This window comes from Mustelus asterias, chromosome 5 (genome assembly GCF_964213995.1).
Source record: "Mustelus asterias chromosome 5, sMusAst1.hap1.1, whole genome shotgun sequence".
Classification (NCBI taxonomy): domain Eukaryota; kingdom Metazoa; phylum Chordata; class Chondrichthyes; order Carcharhiniformes; family Triakidae; genus Mustelus; species Mustelus asterias.
Window position 1 is genome coordinate 21,553,743 of NC_135805.1, and position 23,064 is coordinate 21,576,806.

Below are 23,064 nucleotides of genomic sequence, written 5' to 3' on the forward strand. Positions count from 1 at the left end.
TTTAACTTGTGTCCCCTCGTAACTAAGGGGGAACAGCTACTCCCTATCCACCCTGTCCATGATCTTGAATCAGGTCACCCCCTCAGTCCTTTCAGCTCCAATGAAAACAACCCAAGCCTATCCAACCTCTCTTTATAACTTAAATGTTCCATCCCAGGCAGCATCCTGGTGAATCTCCGATGAAAAGGAATTTGATAAATTTGGCAAGATAGGACAGAAAGCAATGTTTGCAGACTTATTTTGGCTTTATCCAGTTAGCACGGTTGTGGACTTGATTACAAACAGGAGTTAAATTTGGCAGGTTAAAATTGGGGGTTTAAATGCCCTTCCTCCCATGAGCCTAAACAGCAAGACAAAGGCATCTGGGCAAAACTGGACAGGTGCTCTGATATCCAGGGCCTCAAATGGGATGGAAAAAATAAAATAAGGCTTCAAGAGGTAAGGTCACTATAGCTAATAAAGCCCACCAATGGCTCTACTTTCTCAGAAGGCCAAGGAAATTTGGTATGTCCACTACGACTCTCACAACTTTTACAGATGCACCATAGAAAGCATTCTTTCTGGTTGTATCACAGCTTGGTATGGCTCCTGCTCTGCCCAAGATCGCAAGAAATTACAAAGGGTTGTGAACGAAGCCCAGTCCATCACTCAAACCAGCCTCTCATCCATTGACATTGTCTACACTTCCCGCTGCCTCAGCAAAGCAGCCAGCATAATTAAGGACCCCACAGATCCTGGACATTCTCTCTTCCACCTTCTTCCGTCGGAAAAAAAAGATACAAAAATCTGAGGTCGCGTACCAACCAACTCAAGAAACAGCTTCTTCCCTGCTGCTGTCAGACTTTTGAATGGACCTTCCTTGCATTAAGTTGATCTTTCTCTACACCCTAGCTATGACTGTAACACTCCATTCTGCACTCTCTCCTTTCCTTCTCTATGAACGGTATGCTTTGTCTGTATAGCGCGCAAGAAACAATACTTTTCACTGTCTGCTAATACATGGGACAATAATAAATCAAATCAAAGGACACGGGGCCTTTACCTGCTTTGTACTGGATGTCACTAACCATTATCTTCATGATAGCAATGAGCTGACAGGTGCGAATCCCCAGTCACCTCAGCAGACGCAGAGTGCAATAATTGGAAATAAAAAACTTGCCCCTTCTGTTCCCCCCAGCAAACCTCAGTTGACCTCCCCCCCCCCCCCCCCCCCCCCCCCACCCCATCCATCCAGAAGCACCAAGCCCAGGTTCTGGGTTTTTTGCTGCGGGCAAGTGGGAGAGTGGCCAAATTTCACCCACAACCATTCCACTTTGAGCAAACCACAATAAATCAGCAAATCTAACCTCTCTCTTCTGGCTTGTCAAATTGATCAAATTCAGTGTCGTAGCCTGCCATGGTGGGATACAACTGCCTGACCTCCTGGGTCCACTAAACCGGTACCATAACAGGCACATTTCTTTGTAGAAACATAAATCACCCATTTTAATGCAGCTCGCTCATAAAATTAAATGTAGCTTCACATCAGTCTCCCTCTCCTGCATCATAAAACCCGCTCCTAAACTTTCCCCTCAGTTTCACAGCTCTGGCCCCAGTGCTCTTCCTTTGTTGTAAATAGAAAAGGGAGTTTGACAGCACCACGGAGGAGGAGGAAGGGAACATTTTGGTGATTAAACGCTTGTTTGTTGACCATTTTTGTTCACTGATAGATTAGTCACCCAGTATGCTAAAGTTTGTGTAATGCTCAGCTAAGCTTGCACTCGTCAGTTCAGCAAACCATAAAAGGAACATTTGTAACGATGGGTGACTTTAATCTGCATTTCTCGTAGAATCCCTGCAATGCAGGAGAGGCCATTTGGCCCATCAAGTCTGCACCAACACCAATCCCTCCCAGGCCCTATCCCCTTGGCCCCACGAATTTACCCTGCCAGTCCCCCCTGGCACTAAGGGGCAATTTAGCATGGCCAGTCCACCTAACCTGCACATCTTTGGACTGTGGGAGGAAATCGGAGCACCCGGAGGAAACCCACGCAGACGCGGGGAGAACGCGCAGACTCCACATGGACAAAGTTAAAAGAACAAAGAACAAAGAAAACTACAGCACAGGAATAGGCCCTTCGGCCCTCCAAGCCTGCACCGACCATGCTGCTCGCCTTAATTAAAACCCCCTACCCTTCCGGGGACCATATCGCTCTATTCTCATCCTATTCATGTATTTGTCAAGACGCCCCTTAAAAGCCACTACTGTATTCGCTTCCACTACCTCAAAGTTTACTTATTAGTCACAAGTAAGGCTTACATTAACACTGCGATGAAGTTACTGTAAAATTCCCCTAGTTGCCACACTCAGGCGCCTGTTCAGGTCAACGCACCTAACCAGCATGTCTTTTGGACTATGGGAGGAAACCAGAGCACCCGGAGGAAACCCACGCAGACACAGGGAGAATGTGCAAACTCCGTACAGACAGTGACCCAAGCCAGGAATCGAACCCGGGTCCCTGGTGCTGTGAGACAACATTGCTAACCACTGTGCCACCCTATAGGTTGGGCAAATCAAATTAGTAACAATAGGAATTCCTGGAGTGTAAACGGGATGGTTTTCTGGAACAATACCTTGAGGAATCAACTCGGGAACAGGCCATCTTGGACTGGATATTGTGTAATGAGAAAGTAATAATTAGCAATCTAGTGGTGTGAAACCCCTTGGGGTTAAACGATCATAATATGACAGACAGTCATCCAAGGCCAGAATCGAACCCAGCTCCCTGATGCTGTGTTACCCTGCTGCTCTGCCACAGTCTATCTTGACTTACACCTGCCCACGTTAAAACAAGAATAGATCATATCCTTCACAGTCAGCACTAGGAAAAGCTGTCGGCGGTCACATGTTTGCGAGAGTTTGAGAAAGAATTTGAGCAGATGATTCTCAATCGTCCCACCAAGCATTTTCAGGAGTCTAATACAGCTTTCTGGCATCTCTGAACTGCTGGCAGAGAATTCACAGGCTTTTCTGAAGTGAATGTGTGTTGATATGCAGCAAGGGACTCTATCCTTAAAAGGCTTCTTCCACAACTTTACTCCCCTCTGTCCCTCCTCTGGGTCTTGTTCAAGGAAACCTGAGTTTATCACCAAAGCGTCTCCAAACCTGCTGCTCCCACCATTATCCAGCAAGGGCCTGCAATCTGCTCAGGAATCCAACCCTTCCCAGATTCGAATTTCAAAGCATCAACCCGTACATCATAAATCGCTATGGTTCCCGGTGTGAAGAGTAAACAACTCTGCCATTATTGGCACCATATCTCATCTGCACCATCACCTCAGGTCTACCCAGTACCCTCCTAACATCGATCGGATCTACCTACCCTGACAAGAAGCATTACACTCCTGTGCAGTACTGAGGGAGTGCTGTCTTTCAGTGGCTCTGTCTGCACCCTCAGCTAAGAGATCCTGTGTGTCCTCCTGGGGATCCTGGTCAGCATTTATCCCTCAATCAATATAATTTAAAACAAATGATCTGGTCATTATTACGTTGCTGTTTGTGGGAGTTGTCATGCACAAATTAGCCCGTACATTTCCTGCCGGGGTAACTTCAAAAGTGCTTGAATAAAAGCAAATATGGGCAGCACGGTGGCACAGTGGTTAGCACTGCCGCCTCACAGCGCCAGGGACCCGGGTTCGATTCCCAGCTTGGGTCACTGTCTGTGTGGAGTTTGCACATTCTCCCCATGCCAGTGTGGGTTTCCTCCGGGTGCTCCGGTTTTCTCCCAGTCCGAAAGACATGCGGGCTAGGTTGATTGGCCATGCTAAATTGCCCCATAGTGTCAGGGGGACTAGCTAGGTTAAATGTATGGTGTTACGGGGATGAGGCCTGGGTGGGATTGTGATCGGTGCAGACTCGATGGGCCGAATGGTCTCCTTCTGCACTGTAGGATTCTATGATTCTATGATACAAAATACTGCGGATGCTGGAATCGGAAAGAAAAACAGAAAATGCTGGAGAAACTCAGCAACTGTAGCCTGGAGGGAACGCTACTGGACCAGTGATTCAGAGGCCTGGGAGTTCAGAGTCCAAAGTTAAAAGTCTTAAAGTTTATTTAGTAGTCACAAGTAAGGCTTACATTAACACTGCAATGAAGTTACTGTGAAAATCCCCTAGTCGCCACACTCCGGGGCCTGTTCGGGTACACTGAGGGAGAATTTAGCATGGCCAATGTACCTAACCAGCATGTCTTTCGGACTGTGGGAGGAAACCGAAGCACCCGGAGGAAACCCACGCAGACACTGGGACAACGTGCAAACTCCACACAGACAGTGACCCAAGCCGGGAATTGAACCCGGGTCCCTGGTGCTGTGAGGTAGCAGTGCTAACCACTGTCACCATGGCAGCTATAGGAATTTAAATATTACTAAATAATAAATCTGAAATAAAACGCTACTCTGATTAATAATGGTCACGAAATTACTGGATTGTTATTAAAATCTTTATGATGATGCTTTCAAGAGCTGGATATCTGCCATGTCGACCTTGCTTCAGAACCACAGCAATGTCGTTAACTGTTTTAATTCATTGTACAGGACGTGGGCTTCGCTGGCTAGACCAGCATTTATTGCCCATCCCTAGTTGCCCTTCAGAAGGTGGTGGTGAACCGCTTTCTTGAACCGCTGCAGTCCCCGAGGTGTAGGTACACCCACAGTGCTGTTAGGGAGTGAATTCCAGGAGGGCACTCTTCAACAAACAAACAAAGAACAGTACAGCACAGGAAACAGGCCCTTCGGCCCTCCAAGCCTGTGCCGCTCCTTGGTCCAACTAGACCAATCGTTTGTATCCCTCCATTCCCAGGCTGCTCATGTGACGATCCAGGTAAGTCTTAAACGATGTCAGCGTGCCTGCCTCCACCACCCTACTTGGCAGCGCATTCCAGGCCCCCACCACCCTCTGTGTAAAAAACATCCCTCTAATATCTGAGTTATACTTCGCTCCTCTCACCTTGAGCCCGTGACCCCTCGTGAACGTCACTTCTGATCTGGGAAAAAGCTTCCCACCGTTCACCCTATCTATCCCCTTCATAATCTTGTACACCTCTATTAGATCTCCCCTCATTCTCCGTCTTTCCAGGGAGAACAACCCCAGTTTACCCAATCTCTCCTCATAGCTAAGACCCTCCATACCAGGCAACATCCTGGTAAACCTTCTCTGCACTCTCTCTAACGCCTCCACGTCCTTCTGGTAGTGCGGCGACCAGTACTGGACGCAGTACTCCAAATGTGGCCTAACCAGCGTTCTATACAGCTGCATCATCAGACTCCAGCTTTTATACTCTATTCCCCATCCTATAAAGGCAAGCATACCATATGCCTTCTTCACCACCTTCTCCACCTGTGTTGCCACCTTCAAGGATTTGTGGACTTGCACACTTAGGTCCCTCTGCGTTTCTATACTCCTGATGACTCTGCCATTTATTGTATAACTCCTCCCTACATTATTTCTTCCAAAATGCATCACTTCGCATTTATCCGGATTAAACTCCATCTGCCACCTCTCCGCCCAATTTTCCAGCCTATCTATATCCTGCTGTATTGCCCGACAATGCTCTTCGCTATCCGCAATTCCAGCCATCTTCGTGTCATCCGCAAACTTGCTGATTACACCAGTTACACCTTCTTCCAAATCATTTACATATATCACAAATAGCAGAGGTCCCAGTACAGAGCCCTGCATCATCAAACTTCACTGCTCTCTAAAATGATATCTCAGTTCTTTCGAACTGCTGCAGAAAACGGCGACCTGAGTGTACCTACACTGGATGGACTGCACATGGCGGCTCACTGCCATCTTTGAGGTGGAGAACATGCAAACTCCACCCAGACAGTGACCCAAGCCGGGAATCGAACCCAGGTCCCTGGCGCTGTGAGGCAGCAGTGCTAACCACTGTGCTACCTATGGGATGGGCAATAAATGCTAGTCTTGTCTGCAATGTCTTTTACCTGCCTGTCGAGTTTGCAGTAAATTTTGTCCACCCATCCACTGGGCTGTTGGGCAATCCTGTTCTGAGGAACCGGACTAAACTGAATCTTACTCACTCCAATAGCTTTTTCCATGTAGAACTCTTATGAGTCGATAAGATCCAGCACCTCCTGAAGAGTGTTTCATGTGGGGGTCTATTTGTAATACAGATCCTCAGAGCAACGCGCCAAGTGTAACATGTACATCAGGCCCACCAGTCATAGAATCCTACAGAGCAGAAGGAAGCCATTCGGCCCAGCAAGTCTCCAACCACAATCCCACCCAAGCCCTATCTCCATTTACCCTAGCCAGTCCCCCTGACACTAAGGAGCAATTTAGCATGGCCACTCCACCTTACCCGCACATCTTTGGAGTGTGGGAGGAAATTGGATCATCCGGAGGAAATCCACGCAGACATGGGGAGAACGTGCAAACTCCACACAGACAGTGTCCCTGGCGCTGTGAGGCAGCAGTGCTAACCACTGCTAACCTCAGGGACTGCACGATTATTCACTAAACCATGGAAGCAGGGCCATTGAAGTTAGATTCACAGCCAACTTTGTACCAACCTGTTGCATCTTCTCCAAGTCCAGGCTTGGCCTGCTGAAGTCTTGGCCCTGCCTGTGCCTTTTGCACGGGGTGGCCTGGTCAACCGAGGCGCCGACACTGGCCAGTATGATCTGTCTGGAGGGCCTTCGGACCAAAGGATGGAGTCTCTTGGGTGGGGAGGCACTAAAGGGCACAGGGCTGCTGCAGCACTTCTGTTCGGCCTGTTGCACAGGCTTGAAGGACATGCCACACAAGTCTTTGACTTCTTCATCGCTAGCGGACGTGCTGTCGCTGCAGCAACTGAGTCTGTTCACCTGAGACCACTTGCGCTTCTCCCCTCCGAACTCCGTGTTGATGCGTTCGAGCTCCTCCTCGGAGCTGTCGCAGTCCAGGGGGTCGAATATTGTCCGCACTTTGCAGAGGTGCTCCTGATGATGTAGATGGCTCGGAGACAAGGGTGACAAGCAGCAATTCCTTTGACTTTCTGCGAAGAGTTCAGAGAAACAAGATCCCATTTTAGGAAGCACTAACAAGAAAAAAAGCCATCGAATTATACAACACAAAAGGAGGCTATTCTGCCCATCATTCCCCTGCCAACCTCCCATCACGATTTGGATTCAGAGTGAGGTTGCTGAGCAGAGCATACAGTCACCAATCCCCCAGTACACATTTATCACAGCTTGAGAAAATGTTTTGGCCAGATAAGTCTCAAGAATCTTCCCAAATGTCTGCAGGTATCTAACAAGTTGTATGGTTCCAGCCACTGCTGAATAAAAGCTGAAAATTCATTCATTGAAAATCCAAACACATTTCATGGACTCCAACACTAACTCATTCTATTGCAGACAGGATAGAGTCCCGGACCGCTGTTACTGTTTGTGCTCATGTTACTGCACTAGCAATCTAAATTAATGATCCAGGGACAGGAGTTCAGATCCCACAGTGGCAGCTGGAAGTTAAATAACCCTGGAATACAAAGCTAGTGTCAGTAACAGTGATCACAACACTGTGGTAAAAATGCATCTTATTCACTTTAGCAAAGGAAATCTGCCATCGTTACCCGGTCTGGCCTGCATGGAACTTAGACTCTCAGCAATTGGTCGCCCTAAGACAGAGACGAGGAGGAATTTCTTCTCTCAGTGAGTAGTGTATCTGTGGAACTCTTTATCACAGAGGGCTGTAGAGGCTGGGACATTATGTTCAAGGCTGAGATAGATAGATTTTAAATCAGTAAGGGAATCAAGGGTTACGGGGATAATGAAAAGTGGAGTTGACTGATCTTGTATGCAAATCTTCATGATCTCACCCAATCATAGAATCCCTACAGTGCAGAAGGAGGCCATTCGGCCCATCGGGTCTGCACTGACAACAATCCTATCCTATTCACATGTTTTTACCCTGCTAAGGCGGCACGGTAGCGCAGTGGTTAGCCCTGCTGCTTCACAGCTCCAGGGTCCCGGGTTCGATTCCCGGCTCGGGTCACTGTCTGTGTGGAGTTTGCACATTCTCCTCGTGTCTGCGTGGGTTTCCTCCGGGTGCTCCGGTTTCCTCCCACAGTCCAAAGATGTGCGGGTTAGGTTGATTGGCCAGGTTAAAAATTGCCCCTTAGAATCCTGAGATGCATAGGTTAGAGGGCTTAGCGGGTAAACATGTGGGGGTAGGGCCTGGGTGGGATTGTGGTCGGTGCAGACTTGATGGGCCGAATGGCCTCCTTCTGCACTGTAGGGATTCTATGATTCTATTCTATGATTCTATGATAATCCCCCTGAAATTCGGGTCAATTTAGCATGGCCAATCAACCTGACCCACACACCTTTGGACTGTGGGAGGAAACCAGGGCACCCAGAGGAAACCCGTGCAGACACGGGGAGAATGTGCAAACTCCACACCGACAGTGACCTGAGGCCAGAATCAAACCCGGGTCCCTGGCACTGTGAGGCAACCGTGCTGACCACTGCACCACTGTATGCTGGAGCAGACTCGATGGGCTGAATGGCCTACTTTTCCTATGTCTTAGAACATTCTGGTTGAATCTTAACTGCCCTCTGAAATGGTCTCGCTCAAGTTGTGAGGAGGTGCGGCTCACTACCCACCGTCTCAGGGGCAATTAGGGATGGGCAATAAATGCTGGACTTGGCAGTAACACCCACATCCCAAGAATGAATTGAAAAACTAAACCTCCATCTCTTTTCATTCAACATTCCTACATGGTTAAAAAGCCGAATTTGACATAACCTGCACACTACTCCTCGATTTTCCTCATCACGGTGGCACAGTGGTTAGCACTGCTGCCTCACAGCGCAAGGGACCCCAGTTCGATTCCGGCCTCGGGTCACTGTCTGTGTGGAGTTTGCACATTCTCCCCGTGTCTGCGGGGGTTTCCTCCAGGTTTCCTCCCACAGTCCAAAGATGTAGATTGGCCATGTTTAAACTGCCACTTAGATGTCCAAAGATGTGTGCCTTCAGATTAGTGGGGCAAATGCATGGGGTTACGGGGATAGGGCCTGGGTGGAATTGTGGTCGGTGCAGACACAATGGGCTGAATGGCCTCCTTTTGCACTGTAGGGGTTCTACGGATTTAATGAGATCACTCCGAATTTTTCCAATATTGGCAACCACTAGCATAACAGATTTCACACGATGAGCAAGATGCTCTCTTAACAAAAAAAATATTCAGTACTCCCTAGCTCCAACATGTCACAGTATTAGCAGTACAACACATGGAAAGGTCACAGGTTACTCATATTGAGGGCGATAAGGTGCTTCTGTTCATCACAAGACCAACAACCATCATTCCTATGAAACTCATCTCCAAACTCCGTGGCCTGGGCCTCGGCACTTCCCTCTGCGACTGGATCCTGAACTTCCTAACTCACAGACCATAATCAGTAAGGATAGGCAACAACACCTCCTCCATGATCATCCTCAACACCGGTACCCCACAGGGCTGTGTTCTCAGCCCCCTACTATACTCCTTATACACCTATGACTGTGCAGCCAAATTCCCCTCCAATTCGATTTTCAAGTTTGCTGATGACCACCGTAGTGGGTCGGATCTCAAACAATGATGAGACAGAGTACAGGAATGTGATAGAGAATCTGGTGCGGCAACAATAATCTCTCCCTCAATGTCAACAAAATCAAGGAGATAGTCATCGACTTCAGGAAGTGTAGTGGAGGACATACCCCTGTCTACATCAATGGGGACAAAGTAGAAATGGTCAAGAGCTTCAGGTGTACAGATCACCAACAATTGGTGATCCCCTCATGCCAACACTATAGTTAAGAAAACTCATCAACACCTCTATTTTCTCAGAAGACTAAGGAAATTTGGCATGTCAGCTACGACTCTCACCAACCTTTACAGATGCACCATAGAAAGCATTCCTTCTGATTGTACCACAGCTTGGTATGACTCCTGCACTGCCCAAGACCGTAAGAAACTACAAAGGGTCGTGAATGAAGCCCAATCCATCACGCAAACCAGCCTCCCATCCATTGACTCTGTCTGCACTTCCCGCTGCCTCGGCAAAGCAGCCAGTATAATTCAGAACCCCACGCACCCCGGACACACTGTCTTCCACCTTCATCCATCGGGAAAAAGATGCAAAAGTCTGAGGTCACGTACCAACTGACTCAAGAACAGCTTCTTCCCTGCTGCCATCAGACTTTTGAATGGACCTCTCTCGCACTAAGTTGGTCTTTCTCCACACCCTAGCTATGACTGCAACACTACATTCTGCACTCTCTCCTTTCCTTCTCTATGAAGGCTATGCCTTGTCTGTATAGCGCGCAAGAAACAATACATTTCACTGTATACTAATACACATGACAATAATAAATCAAATCACAGATTTCCCCCTTGGTCTCTAATGGGCCCTACTCTTTCCCAGGTTATCGTCTTCCCATTTATATACTTACAGAATATATTGGGACTTTCCCTACTTTTACCAGCCAGAACGTTCTCATATCCCCTCTTTGAATTCCTAATTGCTTTCTTAAGCTCCATTCTACACTTTCTATGCCTCACTAATGCTTCCACTGATTTGCTCCCCTTGTATTTTTTTAAAGCCTTTCTTTTCCTTCTCATCGTATCCTGAGTGTCTCTGGTCATCCATGGTGCTCTGGGCTTGTTATTCCTACCTATCACCCTACAGGGAACGTGCTGGGCTTGCACCCTCCCCATTTCCTTTTTGAATGGCCCACACTGCTCTTATGTAGATTTTCCCATTAGTAGCTGTTCCCAGTCTACCTTGGCCAGAGCCTGTCTGATTTTACAGAAATCCTCTCTCCTCTCTCCCCCAATCCAAAACTATCCTTTGCAACTTGTCTATTTCCTTGTCCATAACAAGCTTAAATTGTATCATGTTGTGATCGCTATCACTCAAATGCTCCCCCACCATCACCTCAACCACCTGTCTGGCTTCATTCTCCAAAATCAGGTCCTGCACAGCTCCCTCTCTTGTTCGACCCTCCACATATTGATTTAAAAAGTTCTCCTGTACACTGAGTTCTCCTATTCAACTGCATTGTTACCTAGTCTGCGATACTGTGAATAGGATCTCAATATTCCCCTGGTTACTAAAGTTCACCAAACAGTTAACTGGTTACAGTAACCGACTGCAGTCTAAATGCCAGGCAAGACGTAATTCTCTTGTGGTTTGTATATATCCGTGGGGCATTCTAAGACAAGACGTCATAGTTTTAGGATAAGGGGGAGCAAATTTAAAACAGAGTTGAGGAGAAACTACTTCTCCCAAAAGGTTGTGAATCTGCGGAATTCACTGCCCCAAAGTGCAGAGGATGCTGGGACAGTGAGTAAATTTAAGCAGGAGTTAGACAGATTTTTAACTGGTAATGGGTTGAAGGGTTATGGGGAGAAGGCATGAGGAGCATATTAGCCATGATCGAATGGCAGAGCGGACTCGATGGGCCAAATGGCCTAATTCTGCTCCTATATCTGATGAATTTATGAGCCAACATTTGCATTCAATGACCACTGAATCGAAATGGAAAGTGGTGAAGTGGTTGGGGGGACGGGGAACACACTGACGCATTTTAAGGTCAACTAGCGCGACACTGATCGCCTTCCCTCATACATTAGTAATTGCCGCTCAAACCAGCGACAAGATGGCGTACCCTTGTCCATAGAGGAAGCGTGGAAAGGTGGAACTAGGATCAGCTGCAAGTGAAAAACTCCTGAAAACAGCACTTGGCCCCAATTAGGGAGAGTGGGTCAGGGGTCAAAGGGCAGCTGAGGTTAAGCGGTCATTAAAAAGGGAAAACAAACTGCCCACCACGTTCACTTTTAAGTGAAGGTTTTAAGTCATCTCCCCCACAGTTTTAGATGTCCCTGCTCACAAGCCGGGTTCAATTTTACTGAGCGTGGTTAATAATGCAGGACTGAGTAGGCCTCCATTCCCTACCTTGGTCGATCAGCGCCAGTTCCTGATTCTCTCCTTCCGAGTTGTCGCTGTCATCCGCATCTCTCGGCGCATACGATATCTACGGAGAGAAGTCAGGAAGATGAGGCATGTTACTGAAAAGGGATAAAAAAGAAACAAGGAACAAAGAACAGTACAGCACAGGAACAGGCCCTTCGGCCCTCCAAGCCTGTGCCGATCATGATGCCTGCCTAAACTAAAACCGTATGCACTTACAGAGTCCCTATCCTTCCGTTCCCATCCTATTCATGTATTCGTCTAGTTGCCCTTAAATGCCGCTATCGTACCTGCTCCCACCACCTCCCCGGGCAGCGCGTTCCAGACATTCACCACCCTCAGTGTAAAAAACTTGCCTCGCACATCCCCTCTAAACTTTTCCCCACACACCTTAAATCTATGTCCCCTAGTACTGGACTTTTCTACCCTAGGAAAGAGCATCTGACTATCCACTCTGTCCATGCCACTCAATCTTGTAAACCTTTATCAGGTCACCCCTCAACCTCCGTCATTCCAGTGAGAACAAACCCAGTTTCTCCAACCTCTCCTCGTAACCAATACCCTCCAGATAAGGCACCATCCTGGTAAACCTCTCCTGTACCCTCTCCAAAGCATCCACATCCTTCTGGTAGTGTGGCGACCAGAATTGTACAGGTGACCTGATCAGTGGGCTGCACCGCAGTGTGGAGTGACAGGGATGGCACCATCCAGGGAAGAAGGAGGGAGCGTGCAGGTTTGCCAATTCTGGTTTAGACTTATATCTGGAGGTTACATTGTGCAACCTTCCACCTACCATCAAATGCCTCCACCATCAACTACTCGAGATGTTCATTCCCAGTTTACCAGTTTCCCCACCAATTCAAAAAGTATTTTCTTGGCCTTATTGAGTGAGTGATGCAGGTCCAAGATGAAGAGTGCATCTTTTCCAATGCTTCATTCTCTCCAGAGAATTCCAAGCACCCACACACAAATTAACTTACTGAAGAACCTACTCCAGTTTAGCAAAGCCATCTCAATGGGTCTGCTCCTCATTAGTGATTTGGCCAAATATACTTTGGCTTTTCCTTAAACTGAGAGAATGACCCACCTGCTGCTCACTCATGTTTGCACCCTGAACCAGCCTGGCTCAAACCATGGGCCAAGTCCAACCTTCTAAAAAAGGTGCATCATAATAGGCATGATTCATCATCATAAGCTGACACCATGATGCTCGTTATCATACACATTTTTTTAAATTAGTGTCACAAGTAGGCTTACATTAACACTGCAATGAAGTTATTGTGAAAATCCCTTAGTCACCACACTCCAGTGCCTGTTCGGATACACTGAGGGAGAATTTAGCATGGCCAATGCACCTAACCAGCATGTCTTTTGGACTGTGGGAGGAAACCGGAGCATCCGGAAGAAACCCACGCAGACACGAGGAGAATGTACAGACTCCGCACAGACAGTGACCCAATCCAGGAATCGAACCCAGGTTCCTGGCACTGTGAGGCAACAGTGTGCCACCCTGCCTCATAGATGTCCCTGGTTGTCCTGAACTAAAATATTTCTGCTTGGTCACTTAACTCTTTGCAATTATTTAAGTTCCCCTAATTAATTCTCGGGGCAAGGGCAGCACTTGTTGCCCATGCTCAGTTGCCATTGAGAAGGTGGTGGTCAGTTGCGTTCATCAATTGCTGCAGGCCACATGTTGAAGAAACACCCTCAAGTGCCATTGGCCTGGGTCTTTCCAAACTTTGACCCAAGAGCAATGATATTTGTCCAAGTCAGGATGGTAACTGACTTGGAGGAGAACCTAGAGATGGCTGTCTTTCCTTCTATCTGCTGCCTTTATCCTTTTGGGAAGTCACAGTGTTCGCAGAATCATAGAATCCTACAGTGCAGAAAGAGGCCATTTGGCCCATCGAGCCTGCACTGACAACAATCCGTCCCAGACCCTATCCAGCAACCCCACATATCCACCCTCCTAGTCCCCTTGACACTAAGGGTCAATTTAGCATGGCCAATCAACCTAACCTGCACATCTGGGAAGAAACCGAAGCACCCGGAGGAAACCCACGCAGACACGGGGAGAATGTGCAGACTCTGCAGAGACAGTGACCCGAGGCCAGAATCGAACCCAGGTTCCCTGGCACTGTGAGGCAGCAGTGCTAACCACTGTGCCACCATGCCGCCCTCACGCCTTCCCGTGTTGGGAAGTGCCGGAAAGCATGACGCAGAATCTGCCCATTTAGCAATCTCTACCTTTCAACCGTCCACTGTGTGAAACAGCTTGAAACATTTCAACAACATTAATGCACTTTTATTGAACGAGTTCAGCCAACAGCTTATTTCAAACACTTAAAAATTGCTTCGAGTAAAGAAGGTCGTCCTCATGCCCAGTTTAAAATTTCCCTTCCGCTGCTTGTATTGCAGCTTATAAGCATTAACCTGGATATACTTTATCTATATATAAATACCATTCAGCATATTATACTTTAATGAGCTTCTATTTTAAACACATAATTCCTCGACTTCAAGCTGTATGTTGTATCAACGCAAGACAAAAGGTTATAACCAAACATGTTTATTACATCCGCTTCGAAACGTTGTACCTCTCAAAAATCTCAAAGCACCGAACACACAAGCAGCTCCTTCGAATACACCGACCCATTGTTGTGTAGGCAAATGCAGCAGCTATTTTTCTTACAGCAACTACATAATGAACATACGAATTAGGAGCTGGAGTAGGTCACTCGAGCCTGCTCCTCCATTCAATAAGATCATGGCTGCTCTGATTGTAACCTCAACCCCACATTCCCTCCTACTCCAATAACTTTTCACTCCCTTGTTAATCAAGAATCTATCTAGCTCTGCCTTAAAAATATTCAAAGACTCTGCTTCCACTGCCTTTTCAGGAAGTGAGTTTTTTTATTTATTTGTGGGATGTGGGTGTCGCTGGTTGGCCAGCGTTTATTGCCCATCCCTAGTTGCTCTTGAGAAGGTGGTGGTGAGCTGCCTTCTTGAATCGCTGCAGCCCACGTGCTGTGGGTTGACTCACAATGCCACTGGGGAGGATTCTTACCCAGCCACTGCGAAGGAACTGTGATGTGGGGCGACTCAGTGGTTAGCACTGCTGCCTCACAGTGCCAGGTACCTGGGTTCAATTCTGGCCTTGGGTGACTGTCTGTGTGGAGTCTGCACGTTCTCCCCGTGTCTGCGTGGGTTTCCTCTTAAGTGTTTCATCCCAGGCAGCATCCTGGTAAATCTCCTGACCTGTCCACCAGCTACAAGGCACAACTCAGGAGTGTAATGGGATGCTCTCCATTTGCCTGGATGAGTGCAGTTCCAACAACACTCAAGAAACTCAACACCATCCAGGACAAAGCAGTACACTTGACTGACTTATCTCCACAAAAAAAAACACTGCCTCCACCACCGGCACTCAGTAGCAGCAGTGTGTACCATCTACAAGATGCACTTCAGCATCTCACCCAGGTTCCTTAGACAGCACCTTCCAACCCCACAACCACTGCCATTTAGAAGGACAAGCAGGTACATGGGAACAGCACCATCTGCAAGTTCCCCTTCAAATCACTCACCATCCTAACTTGGAAATACATCGCCGTTCCTTCACTATCACTGGGTCAAAATTGTGGACTCCCTCCCTAACAGCACTCTGGGTGCACCTACATCATGGAGACTGCAGTGATGCAAGAAGGCAGCTCATCGAGGGTATTTGGGGATGGACAATGAATGCTGGCCTAGTCAGTGAAGCCCACATCCCTTAAATTAATTTTAAAAAGTGGATAAGTACCACAAAGGAGGGCTATGAGGAAAGGAGTAACTAACACAGGCACAATAGAATCACAGAATCCCTACAAGGGGCGGCACGGTAGCACAATAGTTAGCACTGCTGCTTCACAGTGCCAGAGACCTGGATTCAATTCCCAGCTTGGTCACTGTCTGTGCGGAGTCTGCACATTCTCCCCATATCTGTATGGGTTTCCTCCCACAGTCTGAAAGACGTGCTGGTTAGGTGCATTGACCCGAACAGGCGCCAGACAGTGGCAACTAGGGGAATTTCACAGTAACTTCATTGCAGTGTTAATGTAAGCCTTACTTGTGACTAATAAATAAACTTTTACAGTGCAGAATGAGGCCATTTGGCCCATCAAGTCTGCACTGACCACAATCCCACTGAGGCCCTATTCCCACAACCCCACATATTGACCTTGCTAATCTCCTGACACTAGGGTCAATTTAGTATGGCCAATCAACCTGACCCACACATCTTTGGACTGTGGGAGGAAACCGGAACGCCCGGAGGAAACCCATGTAGACACGGGAAGAATGTGCAAACTCCACACAGATAGTGACCCGAGGCCAGAATTGAGCCCGGGTCCCTGGCGCTGTGAGGCAGCAGTGCTAACCATTGTGTCACCGTGCCTCCTTAAGGTTGAATGGCCTCCAGCTGTATGGAATATATAAAAATATGGGATTCTAGAAATTTCCTCTAGATCGCAGATTTCCTCCTCTTGTCAACTAATTACATTCAGCTAGCATTGATGAACAGCACATTCTCACAATGCAAAACAGCAGTGTGACACAAAGAGGCTCTGTATTTGAAACCTTCAACCCCTGCACCCTTCCCCCCAGGGACACTCACCACAAGGAGGTTAAAAAAAGGGAAAGACTTTTCCTTTTGGTGAGGGAGTCCATTAGGTGGACTCTTAAAAATTGGAGCTAGCTGTTCAGGAGTGAAATCTGGAAATATATTTTAACACAAAGTGTGGCTAAAATCCGAAATATTCCCTCAGAAAGTTGTTAATGTTGGGCAACAATTGACAATTTCTGGACTGAATGAGATAGCCAATTTCAGTTCCAGTGATCACCACATCATGGCAGAGAAACATAAAAAATAGGATCGGGGTAGACCATTCAACTCAGGCCACCATTCCTCATGGTGAACTTCCACTTCAATCTCATTCCCCCACCCTCAACATCTCCACCTCAAAAGTCTAACCACCTTAGTCTTGAATATATTCAACAACTGAACATTTACAGCCCACTCTAGGTGAAGAAAGTTCTCTTCCTCTCAATCCTAAATGCCCAACATCTGATCCTCCAATTATGACACCTCACCCAGTTGTAGACTTTTGGGTGTCACCCGTCACCTTTCGAAATTCAAGAGAATGTGGGTCCTATCTACTCCATCTCTCCTCATAGGACAATCCTGACACCCTTGGAATAAATTTACTAAACCTTCCTTACAGCCTCTCTTAAGGCAAGGTGCCCCTTGAGTGTCCCTGTGGATCTTATGCTCCAATGCCTTTGCAACAAAGTACATCATAGTATTTGCCTTCTTATTTGATTGCAGGGTCTGCATGTTAACTTTCTATAATGTGTACAAGGACACATAAATCCTTCCAGATACCAACAACTAATAAAATTTATTTATTAGTGTCACAAGTAGGCTTACATTAACACTGCAATTAAGTTACTTTGAAAATCTCCTACTCGCCACACTCAAGCGCCTGTTCGGGTACACTCAGGGAGAATTTGGCATGGCCATTTGACCTAATCAGCACGTCTTTCAGACTAAACTCACACAGATATGGGGAGAATGTGCAGATTCCGCACAGTCACCCAAGCCAGGAATTGAACCCGGGTCCCTGGCACTGCGAGGCACTGTGGCACAGTGCTAACCACTGTGCCACCTCTAATAGTCTCCAACTTTGTAAAAAAAGATCTACTTAAAGTTGCCAGTTTTGGCCATTTGGTAGCTGTTTGCCTCAGAGTCAGAAGGTTGATATCACTCCGGGATGAGAGCCTCAAAGCCAGACTGACACGCCATTGCAGTACTGAGGGAGTGCTGCATGCTCAGGGGTGCCATCTTTTCAATGAAATATTAAATTGGAGCTCTCTGAAGATTCCCACAATATGATTTTGAACAGTAGCAGTGTCCTGACCAATATTTATCCCTCAGTCAATATTGCTAAGAAAAAAAACAGATTATCTTGTCAAGATCACATTAGTGTTTGAGAGAGTTTGCTATGAGTTTCTTAATCAATTGGGCCAGTGGGCTGACGAATGGCAGATGGAGTTTAATTTAGACAAATGCGAGGTGATGCATTTTGGTAGATGTGAACCAGGGCAGGACTTACTCAGTTAATGGTAGGGCGTTGGGGAGAGTTACAGAACAAAGAGATCTAGGGGTACATGTTCATAGCTCCTTGAAAGTGGAGTCACAGATGGACAGAGTGGCGAAGAAGGCATTTTTGGCATGCTTGATTTCATCCGTCAGAACATTGAATACAGGAGTTGGAATGTCTTGTTGAAGTTGTACAAGACATTGGTAAGGCCACACTTGGAATACTGTGTGCAATTCTGGTCACCCTATTAGAGAAAGGATATTATTAAACCAGAAAGAGTGCAGAAAAGATTTACTAGGATGCTACCGGGACTTGGTGGATTGAGTTATAAGGAGAGGCTGGATAGACTGGGACTTTTTTCTCTGGAGCATAGGAGGCTGAGGGGTGATCTTATAGAGGCCCGCACAGATCAGCTAGAAAGTCAATATCTTTTCCCAAAGGTAGGGGAGTCTAAAACTAGAAGGCATAGGTTTAAGGTGAGAGGGGAGAGATACAAAAGTGTCCAGAGGGGCAGTTTTTTCACACAGAGGGTGGTGAGTGTCTGGAACAAGCTGCCAGAGGTAGTAGTAGAGACGGGTACAATTTTGTCTTTTAAAAAGCATTTAGATAGTTACATGGGTACAATGGGTATAGAGGGATATGGGCCAAATGCGGGCAATTGGGATTAGTTTAGGTGTTTTAAAAAGAAAGGGCGGCATGGACAAGTTGGGCCGAAGGGCCTGTTTCCATGCTATAAACCTCTGAGTGAATTATCTGCCACATTTCCCCCATTACAACAATGACTGCACCCTGAAGCACTTTGGGATGTTTTTTTTGTATTTTTATTCCAATTCAATCAAATCAAGTCCAATTCAGAGCCTCAACAAGTTGAGACATTCCCGATCCAAGCTGACAAGTCAGGGCTCTCACCTCCTGTCTTGGGCTTGATCTACATGATCCAAGCTGATTGGAGTAGGCACAGCTCCTCCTCCAAGGCTTGATCTCATTTGCATCTTAGCCAAAAGGCCGAGATGCCGCTTTTAAAAATTGCTTCAAATGAAGCTAAAATGCAACCTAATGACTCCAACCAAGCACAGCATGTCGATACTACACTTGATCTTAGCCTTGGGATGTTTTTTTTTAATACTTTTCCAATTCAATCAAATCAAATCCAATTCACAGTCTCAACAAGTTGAGACATTTCAGATCCAGGCTGACAAGACAGGGCGAGCGACCAAACCACCCTGTCCTGGGCCTGATCTACATGAGCCAAGCTGATTGGAGAAGGGGGAGGTTCCTCCTCCAAGACTTGAGCTCATTTGCATCTTAGCCAAAAGGCCGAGATGCCGCTTTAAAAAATTGCTTCATATGAAACATATGAAGCTTCAGCGTAACCTAATGACCTCGACCAAGTGCGGCCGACCATGGGCTGCCGACCATACTACACTTGATCTTAGCCAAAAGGCCGAGAAGCGATGTTTTGTGGTTGTGAAAGGTGCTACATAAATGCAATTTATTTCTTTGCTGTTGTTCCTATGATAGTAATTAATCTCACATTGCCCCATATTATACTCCATCTGCCACCTTTTTAACCACTCAATTAACCTGTCTATATATTCCTTTGCAGTCTCTTTGCACCATCCTCACTGTTTACTTACAGAACTCTTGCAACATCTCTAAGCTTGGATAAACTGCAACACATGTTCTCACTGCTCTCCATATAAAGAAATTCCTCCTAATTCTTTATTTAATCTGACAGTATAGAAGATAGAAAAGGACGATATAAGAAATAAAAGACACCTTCATATATAATCCTAAAGTTGTTCGGAGCCTGATTGACTGGTGCATTTTAATTCATGTTCAGAGTGAGGTTACAAGGCTGGCATTTATTATTCATCATGAGAACAAGGTGGTTTGCTCAGCAACTTTAGAGAGCAGTTATCAATCACACTGGTGTGGAATTGGACTCCCACATGGACCAAATCAGGTAAGGAAAACACATTCCTATCCCAAAATGATATTACTGTACAAATGTTTCCTCTTATGGGGCAATCTAGAACAAGAGGGCACAGGTATAGGTTGCGAGGCAGTAGATTTAAAACTGAGATGAGGAGGAACTACTTCTCGCAGAGGGTGGTGAATTTGTGGAACTCGCTGCCCCATAGCGCGGTGGAGTCTGAATCATTAACTGGTTTCAAGAAGGAGATAGCTATATTTTTAATTTTAAAATGCGATAAGGGGATATGGGGAAGAGGTGGGAAGGTGGATTTGAGACCGGGAGAGATCAGACATGATCCCATTGAATGGCAGAGCAGACTCGAAGGGCTGAATTTGCCTACTTCTGTTCCTAATTCCTATGTTCCAAGTTTAATTTTAAGTAGCAATCTGACAATTTCATGCTCACTTTTACAAATCCCAGTCATTTTTTTGTTTTAATTCCAGATCTTTAAGTTGCCAAATGACCATGGTGGAGCTGAACTCATACTCATTGGAGTATGGAGTCCAGAGATTTAAATTACTAGTCCAGTAACACAACTATGACCACCTTTAAACGTTCCAGTGTTTCCTCCTGCGGGCCTAACAAGGGGAGCTCATACAACAAATCTCGGATACAGTCTGTTGGTAAACCGGTCCAATTAAATTCTGCTGCGCGGGAGCTCCCCAGGAGCTCCTGTCAATCGCCAGGCATTTTGCTCTGCAGCAGTGTGGGCGAGACAAAAGCCTTTTATTCTCCTCTTAATCCGCAGGTCAGATGAAGTCCGACCGACTCCAGATACGAGCGGGAGGCTAAGGGCCTATCGGCATTGTGTTCTTTATTTCCAACTTTAATCCTGCTTTTTGTTTGGCGCCGGGAACGAGGAAAAACAAAATGGCGTCATGGAGGCGGCCATGACCCAGAATGCACTGCGTGCGTGCAAGCCCTCTATTCCCACCAGAGGCTGCACAGTTAATAGGGGGCTTTCACTGCCGCGCGGAATGCTGGGACAGCCCGCCTCCATCGACAAGGCTCCCTTTGTCCATATTTTCAAACAGGAGCAAACGCACTAACTCGCCTGCAAACACACCGACCAACATTCATACACAAAAAGAAAACGGAAACAGACAAAAAGAGAGACCCAGAGGATTGAGGAAAGACACAAAAGAAAGTATAAATCATGGAAATCTGATTTTTTAAAATTCAGTCATGGGACGTAGACCAGCATTTATTGCCCATCCATTGTTCCGCTTTAAGTGATTAGCTTGCTAGGCCATTTCAGAGGGCAGTTGAGAGTCAACCACATTGCTGTGGCTCTGGAGTCACATGTAGGCCAGACCAGGTAAGGACGGCAGATTTCCTTCCCTAAAGGGGACATGAGTGAACCAGATGGATTTTTCTGACAATCGACAATCTTTCCATGGTCACCAGTAGATTCTTCATTACAGATATTTTTATTGAATTCAAATCCCACCATTCCCCAGAACATTAGCGGAGTTTCTGGATTAATAGTCTAGCGATAATACCACGAGACTATCACCTCTCCTGCAGGAAACACTCAGTAGAGGGTCAGAGAGCACCTGTGGCAGTCTTAAAAACTTCAGGTCATGATCTGACATCCATTCTGACAATAGGTCATTCAGAAAAGGTCCCTCTAAAGCTGAGACTGCCCGGCCTCCCGAGTGCTCCCAGTCTCTTCTTGAAATCAATAGAAACTAGAAGCAGAAGTAAGCCATTTGGCCCTTCAGGTCTGCTCCACCATTCATTTTGATCATGGCTGATCATCGAATTCAATATCCTGACCACCCCCTTTAAAAACAGATGGCAAGAGTTTCTATAGATATTCAAAAATAGAAAATAATTAACAAAGCGACTGTTAGTCCTCGAGAAAGTGAATCTGGGAATTAATAAGAGAAAATGAGGGAAAGGAGATGCAGACGAATTGCATTGGTCTTCACTATGGAAGATACAATCATCATCACAGCCCAGAAATAGCTGGGAATCAGCAATTAGGAGTGAGCGAGAAACTCTGAGAAAATTACAAAGACCAGGGAAGTGATATTGAGCAGATTGGTGGTGCTGCAGGGTGAGGTGCTCAGGACCTGATATAATGTTGCTATCTGTTTTTTACACTCCTAGCTAGATTTCTAACTCTTGATTTTTCCCTCCTTATCAATCTTTTAGTAATTCATTGTTATTTTTTATATTCTGTCCAATCTTTTGACCTTCCATCCATCCTTGCACAATTATGTTTTTTCTTTAACTTTGATATTATCAATCTTTAACTGTTCGGTTAATAATGGATGGTGGGTCCTCCCCTTGCAATTTTTTCTTTCTGGTTGGAGTGTATCTTTTCTGAAAGAACCCACCAAATGCCTGCCACTGTATCTTTATTGACCTTAACCCAAATTGCCAGTTCACTTCAGCTGGCTCTGCTTTCATATCCTATATTTCATATGGGCGGCACGGTAGCACAGTGGTTAGCACTGTTGCTTCACAGCTCCAGGGTCCCGGGTTCGATTCCCGGCTCGGGTCACTGTCTGTGTGGAGTTTGCACATTCTCCTCGTGTCTGCGTGGGTTTTCTCCGGGTGCTCCGGTTTCCTCCCACAGTCCAAAGATGTGCGGGTTAGGTTGATTGGCCAGGTTAAAAAAATTGCCCCTTGGAGTCCTGGGATGCGTAGGTTAGAGGGATTAGTGGGTAAAATATGTGGGGGTAGGGCCTGGGTGGGATTGTGGTCGGTGCAGACTCGATGGGCCGAATGGCCTCCTTCTGCACTGTAGGGTTTCTATGATTCTATGATCCTCTTAATCACCTTTATTTAAGTTTAAAATACTACTCTTGGACTGACTCTTCTCTCCCTCAAACTGAATGTAAAATTCAATCATGCGCTGATCACTGCTACCTGGTGGAGCCTTCACTGAAGTTATCAATTAATCCTATCTCATTGCACAATATCAAGTTCAGTAAAACCTGCTCT

The 23,064-nt window shown here is 46.4% G+C and overlaps 1 protein-coding gene and 1 pseudogene across 2 annotated transcripts in view; both read right to left on the minus strand.

The window, feature by feature from the left end:
* Window positions 1–23,064, minus strand: part of LOC144493398 (uncharacterized) — a 122,831-nt gene that overhangs the window by 86,378 nt on the left and 13,389 nt on the right. For both annotated transcript variants that reach the window (XM_078212261.1, XM_078212262.1), the window contains exons 2-3: window positions 11,980–12,058; window positions 6,574–7,037 (exon numbers count right to left, since the gene is read on the minus strand). In XM_078212261.1, coding sequence (XP_078068387.1) covers window positions 6,574–7,037; window positions 11,980–12,058 — 543 coding nt within the window. The remainder of the gene's footprint in view (window positions 1–6,573; window positions 7,038–11,979; window positions 12,059–23,064) is intronic.
* On the minus strand, window positions 19,382–19,587 carry LOC144494550 (U2 spliceosomal RNA; annotated as a pseudogene).